The 22,520-nt window shown below is 31.0% G+C and overlaps 1 protein-coding gene across 1 annotated transcript in view; it reads left to right on the top strand.

The window, feature by feature from the left end:
• The window catches only part of LOC118186880 (gamma-aminobutyric acid receptor subunit alpha-6-like), a 91,752-nt gene extending 76,167 nt beyond the window's left edge, over window positions 1-15,585 (top strand). The window contains exons 5-9 of the mRNA XM_035357049.2: window positions 5,126-5,208; window positions 5,630-5,764; window positions 8,967-9,119; window positions 10,721-10,986; window positions 13,884-15,585. Coding sequence (XP_035212940.1) covers window positions 5,126-5,208; window positions 5,630-5,764; window positions 8,967-9,119; window positions 10,721-10,986; window positions 13,884-14,177 — 931 coding nt within the window. The 3' untranslated portion in view covers window positions 14,178-15,585. The remainder of the gene's footprint in view (window positions 1-5,125; window positions 5,209-5,629; window positions 5,765-8,966; window positions 9,120-10,720; window positions 10,987-13,883) is intronic.
• Window positions 15,586-22,520: the final 6,935 nt, after the last annotated feature.

The raw sequence follows: 22,520 nt of genomic DNA, 5'->3' as shown, positions 1-22,520 counted from the left end.
TTTTTTTATCTGTCATATGTACATACATGCCTACGCACATATGCATACGTCAATTTTGACTAAAATAGTACGTTTAGCTTTTTCCCCACATAAACAAGTTTGTATTGATTTAAATTAATTTAAGCAATAGCATATGCATGATAAGCTTGACAGAGCTTTACAGTTCAGTTCAGGCTGTAAGGTGCATATAAAACCAGTTATTGTTACGTTTTTATATTACGTTAGATTTTTTGCATTAAACATAAAACCGTTCACATCTAAGCCAAAAACAAATCACTAAATATGTTCTGAGCAAAATGTCATTTTTGTGTGTTAAAGGTAACATTGCTATCTTTATAACTGCAAATAGCATTTTCTGTAATTGATATAAACAATTTACTAATTCATTCCGTTAATAATAATTCTATATTTAAAGAAACTTCTACTAATTTTTTGTAGTAACTGTTTATAATAATTGCTGAAAAGTGCTTTTTCTTCTATTTGCTTATATCATTATCGCATTTAATTTGAGAATAATACAGTGAAGGAAATAAATGTGGCGGTAAATTGTCTTTTGTGGAACGAAAAGATTAAAGGAATGAACCTCTTGCTTCGACTTTTCTCTGATACACAAGTTAAAGAAAATCCTCATTTACAGAATCTTAGTTATGTAAACACTCCTACAATTGAATATAAATTTAAGATTATTTGCTTAATCGTCGTACATCAGAGTCTAAGCCTGTAGGGTCATTAAATTTGTTGAAGGAGAAACAGGAGAAACATGCAATGTCTTACGGAGATTCGGATACTTGACCACCATTTGCCTGTCAGGCATGCTTCCAATTATACCCGCCACAAAGGTATGAGTTAAGGAATGTGAAAAGTACCTTACAAGCTATCATTTAGTTAAAACTACTGTTTAGTGCTCGCAGATTAAAAGGAAATGTGCCTGGAATATAATGCAATATGCATGAGGAAGTGCTTAATTGAAATTAGTAAAACGACAACGAAGTAAATATTTCTACATATTTTAACATTTTCCTAATTAAAATCTTTTCTTGTTGTCATGACAACAACAACAAAATTTTAAATCAATACCTAGTTTCCGAACCTTTACCCTTAATCAGCAAAACGTCCTACGGCTCAAAATTTGAATATGTCTTTATGCATAAAAGTAAAAGCAATGCATGTTTATGCAACTCTGTAGTCGTGTTAAGCGTTTTGTATATATCTAAATCTTCAGTACAGCATTTGCTTTTGTAATACTGACCGCACTATTTATCATGTTCCATTTGAAAACGTTTGCCATTTATTGAAGATGTAAACGTATGTTTGCATTTATAAAGGTGTAAAATGAGTCCCAAAAGATGTCATTTTTTAAAGAGCAGCAAATCAATGTTATTTTTGGAATATATTTCAAGAAAACATTCAGGTCCCAGTTAGGTTTTTAAAGAAAACACGGTAATATTAGAAATGGAAGCGATGGATAAAGGCTGTGTATCCTTGACAAACGTTTAGGTAGAATATCTACCGAAGGGACACAAAGAATATATCCTAGAGATCACCGGGGACATTTAGAGTTATATTTAGTAATACGTTCCTATTAACGCACGAAATTGATACAGGAGACAATCGGATGTTTAGATCAAAGGCTTACAAGTATTATAAGGTATTTCTCACGCCTTCTTAGTATGCCTTCGTTGTGTAGTGGTCAGCACCCTCGATGCGTATTCGAGTGATCCGAGGTTCGAGTCCCGGCCAGGAAATTGCTCATTTTTAATGTCTCCTGCTTCCAAATAACCTAATGTCTCTACAGGGGCGCCCGAATTAAAAAATGTGGTGTATGATGATTCTTCACTACCAGGTTTTGACTGTTGGGTCCGCTACTCCCCAGTCGCCTTTTAAAAGGTATTTCTGCCACTCTTCTTAGCATGCCTTTGTGATGTAGTAGTCAGCACACTCGGCGCGTATTCGAGAGGTCCGTGGTTCAACTCCCAGCGAGGACATTGCTCATTTTTCACGTCTTCCGCTTCGACATAACCTAATGTCTCTGCAGTATGATGCGGTTAAGGAAGGAATAAACGAGGGAAACTTTAGTGAAGTTTTGGACAATAAGTTTATAATACCTGTGTCAAGTTCGGTAAAGTTACGTAGGAAAAAAATACGTAGGCAAAATGCCTTACAAATTGCGAAGATTTGCAATTGATTACCACACTCAATAAAATCACGAATTACTCCATTTACCAGCTGCCTATTTTTGAGGAAACTTTCCATGCTTCCATGTGTCATTATGCTCATATTAAAGCACTTTTCTGTGAAACTTTGTAGACATTGCAGAACTTCTTGAAGAGAAAATAGGCTAGTTATCTTTCACACACATCGAAACCAATCCGCAACTGAGAATTAAGTACATAGCAACATCCATGGTACCAGCACAACTAAGATTGCTAATATGCAAAAAAACTTTTTTTCTTACCTTTATGTCACATTTTTGGGTTTGCAATCAATAAAGATTGTCACCTAATGAATGAAAATACTCGTTCCTATCCCGCCTGACTATTGTCTGTTTCTTTAATTTTAAGAAATTCCTTTCCGTGGCCCGATTTGACTCGTAACTATGGAACCAACAGGAGCGGAAAGGGAATTTTGAGACGCCTACTTTTTTCCCGTCACTTCTCTCCTTTTATCGTGTTTCGCTTCATGAAAAGCGCATTAAGCTTACCATTGCAAATGGGGTGCTGACAACGGTCTCGAAGTGTCTATTTTAATTAACAGACTGTAGTGACCGACAGTAGAGTTTTATTTATCGGATTTAAATCCAATATATCGCGTGTGGAATATATTAGAATGTCGACTTACATCACTGCAGCTCCCCACCTAGTGACCAAACACGTTTCGTTCTATCTCTACACAGCTGTAGCACCAATGTTTTCCTATTCCACTTTATATAACATTTCCCATGCTGTTACTTAAATTTATTTTTTGCATAAGCAGGCCAATTTAATGATAAAATAAAGATCGTGTACATGTCCCATGATTTAATATTTACCGCCGTTATATTTATTTCCAAAATTTGTGATTTTTTGCCATCTTTTTCATTTTTCTGAGAAGTCGGTTAAAAATATATTGGAGCAATCCAGAATTTATTTTTTTTATTTGCTTTAATGTTAATCAGTGATATTCGTTTATGTTTTAATAAAGTATAGCATTATTACTATTATTATTATTAGTAGTAGTATAGCATTATTTACTATTTCTGCCAAAAACATTTTGTAAAACACAAAAGTCATTTATCAGTTTGCAAGTACTACAAATGCGTAATTAATATTTCCATGCAATTTTAATTCTGTAGAATACTTATCTAAAAATCCTGAGAAAAATCATTAAATTAGAGATAGTCTTTATTTTTATATAATGCAAATAATGTAACGAGTTGGCTATTTTCCAATACTGAAGCCTCCCACTGATTTCCAGAACACAAAATCTGTAGGACTCTTTGAATAAGATCTTCGTATTGAAAGATATCGTATTATCGGCAGTCTTCATAACAATGCAGTCTTTTTATGGCAGGCTTTGTAACAATGATTATCACTCAATCCAGAAACACTAAAAACCTTTTTCTAAACCGGTATTTCAATTTTAATTACCCGTGTTTAAGGACATTCTTTTAATTACGGACAGCAAATGTTTCTCTCTTCAATTTGTGTATAACCCCTGAACATAATTTCATACTTTAAATATTTGTTCATTTTTGTCATGATGCAGTCAAATGTTTAGCGCTTTATTTTCTTTAGAATGAGTAAAAACTTTTACTAAATAGAACTACAGGAAACGGGTGGCTGTATGAAAAGTTAGCATTCGTAATTTTAAACAAAATGTATTTTTTAAAACTTTAAATGTCATAACATAACATATTCGAGGTTCAGACTTGGTGCCTGAAGGTGCAGTTGCTCCTCGCTCCCTATTTTTTGGCTTCGCTGATTTTCTTTGCGTTTTAGTCTATGTGTTAATTGTTTGATCAGATAACCTGCTCAGTAAAAGTAGGCGGCCAGTGTAACTCTGATTCAAAATCCGGTTACGACCACGTGCAGTGCTGATAGCGACCACGTGTTTCTCCGACTCCTTTGCCGATGCTTTAATTTTTTCTTCTTTTTCCTTTAGCTACCTTTAGCGACCTTTAGCTGCCCTCGAAATCGATTGAGTGTTTTAATATATGTACGCAAAATACAAGGTTGTTATTGCGATTTTGATTGACACATTGGCGTGTTTATCTTCTATTCTATGCGTATTTGTATTATTATTAAACATTTTTGTGATTGGAAGTAGATATCTACGATCAAATGTCGGAAAAACATAGCCGCAAGAAAGAATACTGTAGATTTTTGTGCTATTCGAAAAATATCTGTCAGAAAGTTAAAGGCAGGTAGAGAGAACAAACAAGTGGATTTGTAATGGAATATGTGTGAGGAAATTATACCTTGATATGGTATATGACGATGATGAGTAGTTGGTAAAAGTGTTCTACTGACGTAAATCGTCATTTTATCTATGGGGCTGCGACAGAAACTGAGCAGCTGCTCAAATAATGTTGTCGAGAATCATGCTGTTGTACCTCTTTTGAGTAGCTGATCTGTTTTAACGGAAGCACCAAAGATAAAATGCATGCCGGGGAGTTCCTTCTTCGTAAAGCGGTGGCAAGCTGGTTGGTGTGAAGACGTTTAAATGTTTCAAACTCCTCCAACATTGGCAACATGATACGCGTAAAATTTGGACACCTTGATTTCTATGCTACAGATTACCATAATCATACGAACTGTCTTTCGCAGCATAGCAGTTTCACTTTTGAAGGTGCATTTTGTCTAATAATAAAAAAATCTTACGTGAAAATATTAATGAGTCTCCATATGTAATCTGCTTTTGGCTGTGCTTTTTCAATGCGTATCTGCTACAATTTAGTAAATTTACCAAACATTAATATAAATTTAGTATTGAAATAATATTTAATGAAATTAAAAATTACTAGTGAGAATTTAAGATTATAACCATAAAAATAATGCTGTTAGTGGATCTTTTTTTTACTTTTCTTTAATTTCTTCGTTCATTTTATGGTTGCAGCTTTGCCTTATTTATTATTTTGGTTTTTCAGGTTAACCATCAAAGCAACGTGCCCTATGTTATTGCAGAATTTTCCTATGGATAAACAGTCCTGTCCTCTAGTGTTTGGAAGCTGTAAGTCGCAAAATAATCTGAAATGACTCATTTGTGATCTTAGTCTAATATATGTTCTGTAGTAATTACATTATGTAGAGTAACGTATACAATCCTTGTTAATTCTATTCCATATATGTCGAGATCTGTATCGCAATTTAAGAAGATTTAAAAACAATGCCATTCTGTGATAGTTGTGACAATTCAAATATCATTTTTTTCATCCATTCGTATTTTCATCAGAATAAAAGCTTCTTTCCCTCATAAAATCCAGCATACTCTCAATGAAGTATGCTTTAAATATTTACCACAAGCCAGAAAGTACAATTTTTCATATTGTCTCTACTTTTGAACTATCTGCATAACGAGCATGAAAAATTAATAGCTTCAAGGGGCGTTCTGGAAAAAAAGTTACTTTTTCCTACTCTATCTTTCATTACAGATGGCTATACCTTGGATCATCTGATGTACCAATGGGATCCGAATGGTGCTGTTAGTCTGAATGAAGGTTTAGTTTTATCTCAATATGATCTAATTGATTTTCCAATGAAAAATGCAACTATTAGTGCTAAAACAGGTGAGTGTCAGACTCTTAGCATTTTGAGCGAGTCATCTAATTATTTTACTCCAAATGTTCTGGCGTATGTGACTAAGGTGGGAGGGTTATGTAAACAGAAGTTTGTTTACGAATTTTAAGTTTTATTAAATTCGTATTGAATATCGTAATGTTCACAATAAGTTAAATAAGAAAAGAATTTGTGCCACAATAATTAAAAATAGTGGCATTACAGCTGCTCGAAGTTAACTCCTTTTTTTTGCACGGTGCTGGATACAAATGGTTCTAAATATATAAAATCAGTAATTCAAACATTTTTCTTTTAAATATGATCTTGCGCAGATATTAGACCTAAATTCAAGAGAAAAATTCAGGACACAAAAAAGTTCGATTTATTCTTTTACACACAATTTGTTATAAACGGTATTTATTATTGTTTTTTCATGGTAATTTAGTTTCAAGATATCGTGAATACGTTTAAGAAAATCTGTGTAAAATTTGAAGTCTATTGAATTTTTTTATCTAAATTTCATCGCGCCCGAAAACAATGCGTCTTGATGAAAACGCGTTGAAAGTTTTCGATAGAAAAAAGTAGTTCTGAAGTCATGAGTAAGTGAACATACCGCTGTATTACCAGGGTCAAGTAATATGTCTTCCTGCTCTGCAAAATCGTTTCATTTAAGCCGTTAATTCCTACTTAAGAACTGCTCTGACATCTTCTCTTCTGCTTTGGCACCATGGAGACCTTGCTGTGGTGTGGTGTATTTAATTATAGCAAAGCACACTAGGGCTATCTGCCTAAGGGAAGGGATGACTTCGTGGAGGACGTTCTAAGGGAAACTGGATCGTATACACGTTACACATGGGGAAAACCACGAAAACACCCATGCAGCCAGCCCGTTCGCGGGATTCGAACTTCGGCCCGAACTGCCAGTGTTCAGCGACTTTACCGCTCGGCCGCTGGTGGGCCCATGGAGACTTTGATTGCTCCATGGGAACTTTTAAATCTCTAGTTTAATTTACAAATAAATTTTGTAAGAAATAAAAATAATCGTCAAAACTTCGAATCTACATGCTCCTCTCCCTTTAATATTGTCTTAAATCAGATAAAATTAGAAGTGCAGTTCTTTTCTTGTAATAAGTGTACAAAATACCTTTATACATTTTTAACTAACTTTTATAAATATTACGCCATTGTGATTAAACGAATATTAATCCTGTGCAGAAATCTGAAATCATTTCAAAAACTCAACAGTATGAAAGAGAAACTACGATAATGTTAGAATCATTTAAGATTGCGATCATGAGATGTGCTTGATAAGGGGTTTCTTAAGAAATTTCGACAGCTTTTTATCTGGAATCGAAATCACAAACATTGAAATCATGAACCAGTATACTAATTGTTACACCACAAGAGTATGTGGGGAAAATGCTCTTTTGTCTTTGCAAGATTTTACTTCTGATTTCAGATTTTTCTGGGAATATATCAGTTAAAGTATAGTGTTTAAAATTAAATGAATAATAAAAATTATAATATTTTACCCTTCATTTCAGTCAAAAGTTGTGCTTAAGGAAGGAAAAAATGAATTTAGGAAAAAAATATTTTGATTGTTTCACTATCCACGGATTGTAAGAACTCTATTCTAGTATGATTTACTTCTTTCAACAGTCATAAATTTTAAATCCCCTTCAATTAAGCAAATCAATTTCTTTTATTGTTTTCCATGGATACTGGTAAAATAAATGAACAGGAAATTATCTATTCATTTTGCGGGGGACCACACAAAAGTAAGAAATTTGTAAGTTCTGTCCCCCACAATTCGCAGTCTTCGAGCTGTTACAACGTGTGAGACAACATGCTCTAACATTGCAGAAGCAATAATTCATTCAGTAACGTCTACACTTGACATTACAAGAGTATAATTTCACGACCAGTGTCAAGAGATTTTAGTCACTTGCACTCTGTCATCAGATCCTCTCGATTTAACATTGCAGAAGCAATAATTCATTCAGTAACGTCTACACTTGACATTACAAGAGTATAATTTCACGACCAGTGTCAAGAGATTTTAGTCACTTGCACTCTGTCATCAGATCCTCTCGATTTCAGGGAGGCTGATGGACCAATGAGCCTGTTTCTCCTCTGACATAGTTTCAGCTTTAACGAATCACCGGACGTAAAGCATAACCAATAAATTAAGAAGGCGCGACTAATTCAGTCTGTAGATTGTTTCGGATATAGCAACAGATTGGATTGGATTATTTAATTATGGCAAAGCAAACGAGGGCTATCTGCATAAAGGGAGGGATGCCTTCGTGGAGGACTTTCTAAGGGAAACTGGCTCGTATACACGTTACACATGGGGAAAACCACGAAAACGCCCATGCAGCCAGCCCGTTCGCGGGATTCGAACCTCGGACCGAGCTACCAGTGTTCAGCGTCTTTACCGCTCGGCCGCGGGTGAGCCGGATATAGCAATAGATCAGAATTCTTTTAAACTATCTACTAGAAAGACTCTTGCCGATAGCAAATCCTCATATAATGAGGACTGCACGTACAATAATTGTTTCTATGGCTTCAATTTTGTTATGTGTTGTTAATAGAGTTTCTCATAGATTCATAATAAATATGTCTTAGTTCTATATGCTGTAAGTAATACGCAAGCTAGACAAATCTCAAACTAGTCAGTTACCAGTCCTTTTATGGAGCCACTCTATCAGCGCAGTGTAACCGTCACCACCCCAATTTTAATACAGTTTTAGAGAATTAGATTATAAGCATTTAAATAATCAGGTACTTAAGATTTTTTTCAACAGTGAAAGCTAGCTTTCTGTATGAATTAAAATTTTGATAGATAATGCATTATTTTCAAACGTTAATAGTGCATAAAATTCAGACAGAAATAAACCTTTTGTGTGCCTACGTGTGACATCAGTTTTAGATTTAACAGCCAACAGCAACAAAGAATGTAAAGATACCTAAAATAAAAGTAAAAGCTGATGTTAAATGAAGAGATACTGGCAAACATTCTTCGTACTATGTGTTGAAAATTTTTCAAATGCAATACTTCATTTGTATATATTTTATGAATAAATATGAAACAAGGAAATCTTTAAGCAACACTATTAAATTTATTTATAATTTGATTATTAATGGTATTAATTAAAATACAAAACTGCAACAGTAGTCTGATTTCCTTCAAACATTATTCCATTTTTTCAGGAATGTTTTCTGTTCTACAAGTGAATTTCAATTTACGTCGGCATATGGGTTACTTCCTAATCCAAGTTTATGTGCCATGTATTCTCATTGTTGTGCTATCTTGGGTATCATTCTGGATTAATCGTGAGGCCACAGCTGATCGAGTGGGTCTAGGTAAGTACCGAAGCGTTTATTCAAGATTTTAAAGTAAGGCTACGATGCGTTTGAGCATTTTAAACAGCTGAGTGCTCCAGGCTGCTACTTAAGCGCTCTGAAAAAGGATAAAGTTAAAATCAATATTCTTATGCAATTATACATTTTTCCTGTCTCTAAGTTATATGTGGAAACCTGAAACTGGAAAAGCACTTGTTTCTGCTTTGTTTTGGTAGAAAAATGTGTTTTTACACTGGTATCTTATGTGAATGACGTGAAAGAATTAAGGCTAAAATTAAAAAATAGTTATGTTAAAATCAATATTCTTATGCAATTATACATTTTTCCTGTCTCTAAGTTATATGTGGAAACCTGAAACTGGAAAAGCACTTGTTTCTGCTTTGTTTTGGTAGAAAAATGTGTTTTTACACTGGTATCTTATGTGAATGACGTGAAAGAATTAAGGCTAAAATTAAAAAATAGTTATGTGTAAAATCACTGTTTCTTAACACATATTAAAATTGTATTTAGTTTTAGAAATAAAATAACAGAGCAAATCAATAACTGTTTGAATAAGAATTGATTGTGGAATTTTAAACTTTTGAGAAGCAGGGAAATATTTTCTTTCGCAAAAGCATTTGCAAAATATGCTTTCCTAGTATGACAGTTACAAAAATGAAATTGTAAAAGACGTCTACATTAATCTTATAACAGTAATAATTCTTTCCTCATAAGCTCATTAAGAAAAGTATTCTCCATTGTATATTAAACTGATATTTTCTGAAATAACATGGATATCGAAAAAGAAATGTCACGCCCCATGTGAAAAAAATTTTACAACTCTGCTATAAAGACTATTTAATTATTACCGTAAAGCTTATGATATAATTTATTTAAAAGGTTACATACAGTTTCTTGGCATTATCACATTCCTCTGTTAATTGGGTTATTTTGTATGTATATCTGGCATAAATCGGCATACCTATTAAACTATTATTTGCAAAAAAAGAGCTTCATTCTTACTGAATGAAATTAGAAATGCTTAGATTTTACTACTGTAAAACATTTGTTTATTATTAAATATTTCTTATTTAAGTGTCGAAATTTGTTGAAACAAGCAAAATTTATCTAATTTCTGCTTCAGGTATATTTATCAAGCAAATGTTAGTGTGCACTACCAAGTAACTAATTAAAATTACTAGATCTTCAACAATGAATGAAAAGTTCATATAAAACATAAAAATACGTCACATACTAATAACCATTAGCTGCTTAAAATATATTGCTATATTTTCTGTTTCAAACAAGTTAATGTAAAATTAAATTTAGCCATCTATATTGCTATATTTTCTGTTTCAAACAAGTTAATGTAAAATTAAATTTAGCCATCTAATTCTCAATAATTTTGAATTAAAATTATGTAAATATCCGTATTATATGCCTCACAATATGTATTCAGAATATCTTACAGATTTGAGCTTAGAAAATTATTTTCTAATTATGGGAATCGTCTTTGAAGTTTTTATTGTGCTATCGTGGTTGCGTTTGAGACTAAATATACGCATGTCATAATGGAATGAAGAGGGATAAAATTTAAACTCATTTTCCTCTTTTCTTTTTAGGCATCACCACTGTCTTAACACTTTCAACCTTTGGCCTAGACACTAAAACAGATCTCCCAAAAGTCTCCTATCCCACAGCCTTGGACTGGTTTGTCATTATGTGTTTTACTTTTGTAATTGCTACGCTTCTCGAGTTTGCCGGTGTTCACTATTTTACGAAAATTGGGAGTGGAGAATTCCCTTGCGTGGGCTCGGGATCCGACACGGAAGAAGGGTTTTCAAGGGTCTTACAATCAGGTCCAACGACTGTTAGTGGCAGAGATATGGTAAAATTGTTTCAATTTTTTAATCATTGTAATCTTTCTTATCTTCGAAAAGTTGATAATAATGTTTTTTACATTATTCTAGATGTTATTTAGAAAAGCCAAATATGTAGTTTAATGCATCGTTAACACAACACTTAATTTATCTTCCTTTTTTTTAATTAATAAAGAATAAATCTTATATTTTGAACAAAAAGAAATTAAACCCATTTATCATATTGCAAATAAATGTTATTATAAATAGTATTTAAATATATTTATAATTATAGAAGATAAATGATACTGAGTATTCTGTAGTTATTCTAGTACATCTTGTCCAAAAAGGTATGTATATTTAAGACGAAATAAAAAATATACCTTGTTAAAAAATTTTGCTGATTAATTGTGCTGAAAATTATTCAAAATATACCCATATGTAAACTTACTGATAGCAGAATTTTATTATTAGAAATTTATACCAATTAATTCCGAATGTAAGACTACCTGACACGTATGATGACCCTGAATGTTTTTATTCTTTAGGGAGAAAATAAAAACTTTATGTTTGAAAAGGGTCTCAGATAAAGGGTCAGGAAAAGGCTCTCGAGGAGTTTTTGTAATTATTTTTACCGCAAGCTGAAACAGAATAAACTTTTTACAGAAATATATTGGTTTAACTAGAAAACCCCTCATTCGGACAATTTTTCTACAACGACCTAATCTGAACAAACTGATGATTAGGTCTTCACGTAAGTAATGTGAAATTAAAAATTAGTTCGTTTCAAAAGAAGCGGAGAATGAAGAAGCATCAATTAATTATAAATCCCAGGCCGGTACATATATTTTTGTTATTTCTACTGTAGCTTAATTTTCCAGCATACCTGGTATTTCTCTAAACATTCAGTTTCTGATTTATTGATAAGATCAGTATTATAATCAATGTATCCCATATTCATTCATTGCACATTTAGCAAACTGGTATTTTTATCCCATGCTCGTTCTATTCTCAAATGAGGCCAAACATTTAGTTCCAGGGAGCAAATAAATCTGCATTGCAAGTACAGTATAATATACTGTTTTAATTCTTCCTACGAGAAATGTAGTCGGTCTCGAAAAGAGCGGATTTCTTTGGACTCGGCTTTTATTTTAAGATTTTTCTTCACACTTTTTATGGAAAAGAAGAAAAAATTGAAATAAAATCATAGATGTGAATGTTTGCTATGAGTCATTATGATTGAATGAAATTAGTTACAGCAAAAATATTGTTTGTGAAAGTTCAAAACATGTACTGATATAGGAAGGAACGCAATTATGTTCAGGGGGCAGGTATGTATACCTGACATCAAAAAACAGATTCCACCGAATAAATATTAATTTGTCTTTTTTCGTGTAATTCCTTAACTAAATAAATTAATATTGTAAAAAAAGAATTTCATCTTTGTTGTGCTTTAAATTCTCATCAACGCATTTATTTTCAAACTTTCTTAAATGTGAAACTTTTTCCAGAATTTCTGGCAAATTTTAGAGTCTCCATGAAAATGTTAAAAGCATTTCACTTCATATTTTAAAGAAAAATTAAGTAATGAGTGATTTATTATCTTAATTTTTAACATTATATTGTGCATGAGAAGAGTTTTAAGTGGGGAATATACTGTCCTGTATTTCAGCCAATGAGCTATTTGGGCAAGTTCGATGATTTATTTCTAATGCAAATTTATATTTTCTAGTTACACGCAAATGTACAAGCGGTACATCTGTAACTGTTCATATTTATTATTAAATTGCGCCTTTATACTCCTATACAGTTTTATTCTCATGGGGTAAAATAAATTTTCTCTCAGCATTTATATTTTATTTCTACCTATCGTATAAAACTTTTGAGTTTCACATTGAAACGTATTATTACTTATATAAACCTTTCCTTTTTATATGAAGTGAGTTAAAATGTTCACAAATAATATACATAACATACCTTTAGAGACCAATAAAAATTCTAAATAATAAAAAATAATAAAAAAAAGCGAAGATGAGGTTTAATTACCTTATCAAATCAGTAACAGTATCACATCGTAATAATGTGTAAACACTTTGTCCGAATTGTAATTAATGTCAGTTTTATTTAGTATGAGACTTAACATTAGTTAGTGTGGAAATTGCAATTAATGTTAAACCTAATTTAGAGTGCAAGTTTCATCTAAATTACAAGTATGTTTGTAATAAGTTTTAAATCGTTTATCTGAAAATATTACATGCTTCATTTTAAGAATACTATCGTCAAAGATCAGATTATTGCAAAGTATTAAGAAAGAAATTGCTGGATGGTTTCGTCCATATAATCAGAAAAGCTTCTTTTGTAACGCATCATAAGAAATACTAAATGAAAATATAAATTGTATTCTGAAAATAAAACACTCAAATTTAATGCTGAGTTCCTTACGTTTCCAAAATATATATTATGGCAGGCAAGAAAACTTTATATTTCCTTCCTTTACCTTCATATTTTAAAAAATTGAAATTTCTCATCTTCATTTAAATTTACTAACAAGGCCTAAAAAATGGAGCAATTTACTTTCACATATAATTTTCCAAAGGATAAACAAATACTTAGCCTAGTAATTTCATTTACGGATCATGGGGTAGTTAAACAGCATTTTGTTTCAATGCAGGACTGTGTAAAGAAACAGTTATTTTGCTTAAGCGATGTGTTAAATTTAATATAATGCAGAAATTACGACTGAGAATTAGAATGTTACCCATACAAACTTGCAAAATTTTATGTCATAGTAAATATATTTTTTTCCTTTTCAAATCATCATTTATTGCATGTGGTTTTGCATTTCTACGCGGGACATGCATGTAGTTCTGTATTTATATACTTTGCTTATTTTAAATGTTCCGTACTTTGTACCTTTATTTGACAGGTTACATACCCTAGTCCTATTCTGAGATCTTCCAAAAGAAGGCGACCTTCTGGACATTTGCCTAGCTGTCGGGATCTAAGGATTTGCTGCATTCAGTTCTGGAACTGCATACTGGCAAGTGAAGACTACAAAGCTGCAATGAGACGGCGGGTAGCGCCAGATGCTGTCAACAGTGTCAGCAAAATTGATGAAATATCTCGCATTTTATTCCCTTGCTGCTTCGTGGCGTTGAATTTATTTTATTGGTTTCTGTACGGAAGTAAACATCAGTCATCTACGTGGGAAAATATATAAATAGGATATAATTTAACTGTGGCATTATTAGCATCTAGATTTGCAAATTTCGAAAACGTGTTCATTTACATTTTTTTACTTATGCATGAATGTAAAATGGGCTTTTTATAATTACCAGATAAGCAAACAATAATTTTATGTATTATGCTAACTACAGATAAATTTCGAAACATTCTTTGTAATTTATAGAGCTTCTTTAAAGTATTTTTATGTGATTTTTAAAATTATGTACTATCTTTTAACTAATTGAACATTTGATTAATTATCGTTTCTATCTGTAAAGTCGGCTTTATCTTTATGCTTTAGTTTCTATAGCATGGTACTAGTCAGCATAATTTGTGTAATAAGCTGGCTCATTTCCATTTTCCACAAAAAGATTTTCCTTAAATAAATATTCCATGTATTTAAGAGGCAGATAAATATACTGTTATCAATATGTTCTGTTACAGTTACATTTTCATATAATTTTTGATTAAATTTAATACCTAGTACATTCAGTAAAAAAATTGAGAGAAATTATTGATAGAAACTGATAAAATGAATATTGAGAGAAATTGATAAATTGAATATTTAAATAATTCGCCCCTCCCATTTTTAAAATTCAGCCAAATGTTAACTATTTAAGTGAATTTAAACATGTATGAAAAATTTAGTTTTCATTTCTTGAATCCTAAAATTATTTAAATTTCTTTCCTGTTAAAAATTCTTGAAATGATTTAAGAGCTTTTTAAATTGATACCAGTGTTAATATGGGAATTAACTGCTTCTAATATCCAGGTACTAATTTCATAGTACTTTTTAGATGGAAACCCTAATTCACTTTTCATCCCCATTTCGTTGTTCAGTCTTTAAATGTTTAAATGCCTTTTCTTTGGCGATAGTAAAATCCAAATGATATCTTAATTTACAACCTCAGAAAGAAAAAAAAATATAAGAATATTTCCACTATCTAGATGGCTATGTTTACTTTAGAGATTTTAACTTATTTTATTTGAATTTAACTGTTAGCAAGTTCCCTGCAGAAAATTAACTTCTTTTATTACTAATAAATAAATAATTAAATAAATAAAATAAATCCCATTTTGAGAAAACATTGATGTTAATAATCCCTTTGCTATAAATCATTTATGTTTCCTTTTACTGAAATGAAGATAGAGCCATTATCTGAAAACAGAATGTAAATTTATCAACGATAAACTTAAAATAAAAATTTTAAAATTTTGATGAATAGGATAAAGCTTTTTCACATATATGCATGCAATTTTTGGGCAGTAAAATGTTGTTATATAGACTTCTGTTTATTTCCGAAAAATGCTTAAGTTTTTTATATTTCAGAATATTAAATTTCATTTGTATTGACTGCTATGTGTTATAACTATGTCCCAATAAAATATTTTTGTTAGATGAATATTTTTCTTGTTGCAAAACTTTCAGCGAAATTATTAAAACATCTGGTGGATTTCTATAAGGCATGAATATCATTTCGGAGAACTGAATCATAGCAGATAACAAAGTAAAACAGTTTTCCGTCACATGATTTCTGAAAAATTCGTTTCTAATTGTGTAGAAAAGGTGATACTCTGTAGGCTAGTATAAATAATCTCATTCATTTAGAAATTAACTGCAAAACTGAATATTTTGGTACCAAGGGTTTCTTTTACATAGAAACAACCGAATTCATTTAAAGAATTGTCATGACATTTAGATTGGGACATTGAAAGTAATTTATTACTGAATTACGAAGTGTTCCCTACTAAAATTATTAGCTTTTTCGTAAAGAACATAATGCATAATAAATTATTCAGTGAAAGGTATTTTTCCCTTTAAACCAAAATTGTTCTGATAATAACATTTTATTAATCTGAATGTCAGTTACTTTACAAAGCTTTTACTTGGTTCTGTTTCAGCCAGGAACTCATTTTTAAGTCATCATTTTTTTGTTTGAATTATTAAGTAATAACTTAAATTGCGAACTGTACTGTTTTGACAAATATGCAACCTAGCTTTTTCCTTAGATGGAAATTTTAAAAAATTCAACAAACTTGAATTAAGGAATTACACTCTAAGTTCAACAGTACTTGTTCTTTACAACAAGTTTCCACCTGTCTTACAATATTTTTTCTTACTAAGCGCCATAATTAAAGGCAGAAATATCAATACCACTGTGAAATCCTGTGGTATTTAAATTCACGATATGTTTATGATGAAGGAAAAAGAAATATGATTAATTATTTAAATAACCTGAAAATTCATATTTACTTAAATCTTTGGGTATTTGCAGTAATAAGCTTCGAGGTTATTGGTGCATTTAGATTAAAACATTTTGTTATTATTTTGAGTTTAACTGCATCGCTGTGGGTTTGGATTTTTATATCTAGAAATACATCACTCTAGGTTAACTATGGTAGAAAAATAATTTTTCTTTCAAAACACTTTCAACTAATTTTATTTTATTTAATAATTGCCTTAATATCTTGCTGTATACGTTTACTAAAATAATGAAAAATTGAATTTCTTATATGACATATATTTGTTCGGATAAACACAATCTTCCCTTGGGCCATGCAAGATACAAAACCAGGCCTACTAAATTAAGTCAAAAAGAAAAAAATGAAGAAATAATCGTAAAACCAGTCTAGATTACAAGCTTAGCACAAGAGACATACGAACAAGATATTAAGTAATAAAAACAAACTACTTCATTTGCCAAGAGTTTACAAATCTCCAAAATTGTTAAAAAGACATGCCGTGGGTGAACCAAAAGCAGGGAAGCAGAAAAGGAAATGTTCCACATTCTCTGAGTGTGTAATTTTTAGAGCACTCACGCAAATCATTTGGGTGAAGGTTAAATCTGCGAAAATGCTTAGCAGAATTTACATGCAGCGGAATAATAATAAACAGCGGAATTTAAAATTTATTAAAAAGGAAATTTGAGCCTGTGATTAATGAAAAAAGAAATCCTTATGTAGGGCATACTCTGAATACAAAGAAAAGCTTATTAAGCTTAATCATTACTAAAAAAAGATACAACCGAAGCTTATATTAAGCTATATCTAGACATCTCCTCGAATGTGCATATTTTAAAGATGGAAATCTTAAGAAAATATGTTTTAAATTATTTTTAATCCAAATATCTCATTTTTATTGTCGAATGCAATTATATGGATTCCCAATTTCTCAGTACATTACTTTATTAATGAACAAGGAAATTCCATATACAGATAACTTAGCATAAATGAGATTATAGCGAGGTAATAAGATTTTCATTAATATGTCCCACCGTATCGCTACGTTTTAATGTGAATGCAATGTTTCTTCCCTTCGATAATCTTTATTTAGCTGTGCGTTTCTCTTTTACAATCTGTCAGAAAACAATCGAAGAGCTTTTCTTAGCTATACAATGCATTCATTAAATTCAAATAATTTTAATTAACATATTTTAATTTTACTGGATTTTATTTTGTTGTTACCCTTAAATGGAAGAATGTCAGACTTCATTAACCTTTATTAAGTTTGTATATTTAAGAAGTGAATCACGAAATTCATCGACCATTGGATTTTCAGTTATTGAATGCCTTGAAATGAGTTATTATACATAATTTCTTTCTTTTTTGATATTTGCATCAAAACTTTTAAGGACAGCAGTCGTATGCTTATTTTTAGAACTGAGCTTTTGGAAATTGAAATTTGGTTTTATTAGCCATAGAAATGCATTCCATAAACTTTTAATTCGGTTAAATTTTGAATTAAATAAAATGCCTGAAATAATTATATTTTCAAAGAAACAGTAACTGCTATGAACTCCTATTTAACATCTTATTTGAATAGATGATAATTTCGAAACAAAGTTAAAACTATTATAAATTGTAAACCTATTTGACAAAATGTTAAACTTCGATTTAAATTAAATAATTAATAATATTTTTTCACTTTTGATTTACAGCTCTGAAAATTACTGTTAAAAATATGTGAAAATTACTATTTAAAAAATCAAACTATTAAAAGTGTCGTGCGTCATAGCAAAATAGTAACATATAAAGAAGTGTACATTTGCTATAAAATTCAGAAAAATTTTCATAGTAAATATAAATTTTAACTACAGTGCAACAAAAGTTGAATCCATAATCGAAAAAAAATCTCCACCTTTAAAAATTTTAAGTTATTCAGCTAGTGAGTTAAGCAAAAAAAAAAAAAAAAAAAAAAAAAAAAAAAAAAAACATTGAATTCGCTTATCTATATTCGTTATTTATATTCGATATAGCGGCATAAGGTCTGCCAAGACATTCAGGGCTGAGCTGGAGGTGGTTCGAAAGCCACGCGTGATATTTAGTATGAACTGTCGCAGTATGGATGTCAGCAATCTCATTTTTCTTTCGTCATCGGCAGGACCCACATCACAGCTCCATAAGTGATTATGTTTGTGATGGCACGGCTTTATATAGGAGCTTGATGATGTAAAGGTTCAATCTTCACTTATATCCTTACATCCTGCGTAGCATTGTAGGTGCGCCTAATTTGTATATATTTTAATTTTTAACATTTCATGATAAAGATGGAGTCTGGTTGATGGACATACGAAATGGAATCCGTTGGATATGTTAGGGAGTTTTCAATTTTCTGCGTTTAGAACGTTTTTTGTATTTCAGTTTGCGATGGTCAAGTTTCAAAGACTTTCGCCCCCCCCCCAAGTTTAAGAAAGTCCCGCCAAGCTTATTCTTAACATACAGATAAAAAGAATTTAACTTCCGCTCATTAGAAAGTTAATGTATTGTCATTAATGGTAGTTATCCATACGCATGGTTTCAGTATTTAATTTAAGTTTATAGAAGATAACTGTGCATTGTAATTAATATGTTATAAAATAATGTAAAAGCTACAAAATTTCAAATGTGACTATTTCGAATGGATCAGCCTAAGTCAAGTAAGTTAACTTTTACAGAGTTTTACGTGGCATAAGTGCTCCATTCATGTAGAGAAGACTAACAGCTACAGTAATTTAAACCATATTCTTGGAACTGATTGCTACCTATACATTAAGAAAATAAATTCGAGTTCTACTTACTACCTTTCTAATTTGTATAAATTATTATTTTTCGTGTTTATAAAGCGTCATCTCTTTCATTTGTAACGCCAAATGAAAGAACGATAAAATGACACTAAGACTTTCCCAGAAATCTTTTAAACATGTATGTAAATCACAAAATAGTTCCTAATAACTGATTAATGCAGGCGAACTCAAATCGAATCCTATACAGAAGTAACTTTTCCTCATTCTTGCTACAAGAAAATTTAAGATAAAAATTATTCAGGCCTATAATTCGACAAATTTTGCCTAAAATTTAATGTGTTTGGCCGCTTTGAAGAAGAGTCATTTCAGTCTCCTTAAAAACGCACAGGATTTCTTTATAAAGGCGTCGTCAATTTAAGGTTGAATTCTGCTTAATTATAAATGTTTAACTGACGTCTTTCATCTTTATAACCCAGAGTGTTTCAGAGAGAACGTAATAGTCTCTAACGTAATAGACCTATAATTCCAATTTAAGAAATAAATTAAATAAAGTGGGTCATTTTTCAAATACACTGTACGATCAATTTGATCCTTTAACATCATTTGTAAAAATATATGAAATTGAAATTTTTGCTCAGGTTGCGCAGAAAAAAATTTCAGTTAGTAAATTGCTTCTTATAACTAGATTAGTCAAAAACTTTCCTTCTTTGTGCAGTCAAAATTTTCGAGATATAAATTAAAAATTCTGGGGTTCATATATAATTACTGCTAAAAGCATGATAAGTTTTTATGTTCATTTTTAAACAATAACCTTAAATAGAATAATAGCGTTTCTCCCTGCATTTTTGCGTAGTGTAACAGGCATCATACTTGCCTAGCAATCGGAAGATCCACGATTTGAATCCTGGAAAGGGCAAAGTTGATTTCACAGTTCGAACTCCGAGGAAAATCTAATGACTCTACATTAGCGTCCGACTAAAAAGCAGTAGATCATAATTCGTCACTATCTGGATTTGACTGATTAGCTTTCACTTCTCTCTCCCTAATGACCCTTTAAGTTGGTGAGAATATAAGGAATTATATTTCACCTTCCATGCTCTCGAGATGTAACAGCTAGCATCCGGCTAGCAGACAGAAGATTCGTGGTTCAAATTTTAGACAAGTTTCTTACTCCGAGAACAATTCAAATGTCTATCCTGTAATAGTTTATTTACCAAACATAGAACTGCTAATTGTGTAGAACAATGAAAAAATGTTTATGAAGCTGCAAAAAATTTTAGTCGAAATTTATACCAGAATTTGATACCATACCTGCTCCAAAAGAAAATTTAATTTATAGGTTTCATATAAATTTAATTTGTATTTGAGTCAGGAAAAGTTTACAGCAATGTATGTTAGGTTGCCTACATCCCAGGGCGTTCTAATTTGTAAGTAAAATTTTAAAATGATTTTAAATTGCTTGTTTCTCAATTATAAATCTTAATGTTTCTGCAGTTTTCAGAAACCATTGATTCTGGCAAAGTTAAACCATTTTACGCAAGAGAAATATTTAAATGCACCTCTGTTTCATTTAAAACAGTCTCAGCAAAGAGAAACTAAAAATAACTGAAGAATGACTGATCCAAACAATAAAACTTATCATGATCCAAATCCTTTCTAAATTTTTTTTAATGGCCGTACGCTTTCTTTAGTAGCTGTGCAAATCCGACACACGCGTGAGTGAAACTGTCAATTTTTTCACTTGTACTGTAATTTACCATTGCAGGTTTAGGTCATTAACTTTAATTTCTAATTTCAAGACATAGAGCAATGTGAAAATTTTAAATAAGTAACAGACGAAATGACAGCGTCACATGCAAATCAAGGATAATGAACGTTTATAGTATAAAAAGAATGCGTTCGATTTTTTTTTTTTGTTTTGTTTTTTGAAATCTTTTTGTCAAAATCAAATCAAAGAATGAAGAAAAACGAAGCACATTATGGGGCAAAATGTTTATTGCACACGAAAAGATTAAATAGATATTTGTAAGCACTAGAAACAAATATCACAAGTTTTTTTTCTTAAACTCCTAATGATATGCCCCTCAAACAAAGTATGCATGAGGTCAAAAAAGTAGAGACCTAGAAATCTATGTTTTGAAGACTCTTTTTATTTTCCAATTTTAATTCAGCATGAAAACAATATATTGTAAAACATGAAATAAAATAATGTATATATATAAGAAATTAACTTGGAGCTTGTTTGGTATGCCCAATGTCACAATATATATTTATAATTTGATAAATATATTTTAAACCATTGTTTATGCAATACAGGACATTGAAAACTTGCAATTGATTGCATTTTATTTCACTATGAGAACAGCGCATTATGACTTACACACATTAACAGTTTACGTCAATTAAGACAACAACATATTACGATTTAAAACCTTTTACATTTTGATTCAATATCAAAGCAGTACATTATCACAAATGAAGTAATCACCATATAAATAGATAAATAGATGGGAATATAGCATTCAGTATGCCTGAAATGTAGTTTTCACATCGGCCATAATATGTTTTAAATGCGAGAACACTTTTTAAAGCGTTAATTATTCAAAGTGAAACATCAAAAGCTCTGAGTATCTTGTACTTTACTTCAGTTATGAAAACATTGTACTAAAATTAGCATATGTTTTCACTTTTCTTCAATATAACAACGATATATTATAATTCACAATCTCTTACACATTTCTTCAATATGAGAACAATACATCGAAAACTTAAATAAACATCATTTAAATAGATAGAAGAATACCAACAAGCCAAACAGTGGCATCCAATACATATATGCATGCAATAAATACATTTTAAACCACTAACAGTTTAAATTAACCATTTTAAACCATCAGTGTTAGACATTGAAACCTCATCGTCACTTTCATGTTACTTTAACAACACTACAACATCATCGCTCACAAATTCTACAACTTTACTTCAGTATGAGAAACATGTGTTACAACAAATGAAGTAAACATCATTTAAATAGATAAAAATACAGAATCAAATATGTTTAGTATGGCTACCACCGGCAAAGATAAGTTTATAAATGCGAAAAACAGATTTTTATGCATGAGTATTTCATATTAAAGTTAGATATTAAAACCTTTATTTAAATTCTTACACTTTACTTACATATAAGAATAATATTTTGTGATTTACTTATCATTGCACTTTAATTTAACACAGGAATAATGCATTGTAACAAATTAAATTTAGTATCATTTAAATTAGATAGACATAAAATATTAAGCGTATCTGATTTGCCCATCATCAGCCAAAATGATATA

Source organism: Stegodyphus dumicola, chromosome X1 (genome assembly GCF_044657685.1).
Source record: "Stegodyphus dumicola isolate Sdum_Otavi_A_Nest chromosome X1, ASM4465768v1".
NCBI classification, from domain to species: domain Eukaryota; kingdom Metazoa; phylum Arthropoda; class Arachnida; order Araneae; family Eresidae; genus Stegodyphus; species Stegodyphus dumicola.
Note: the sequence above shows the minus strand (reverse complement) of the source record. Positions and strands in the feature narration are given on the sequence as shown.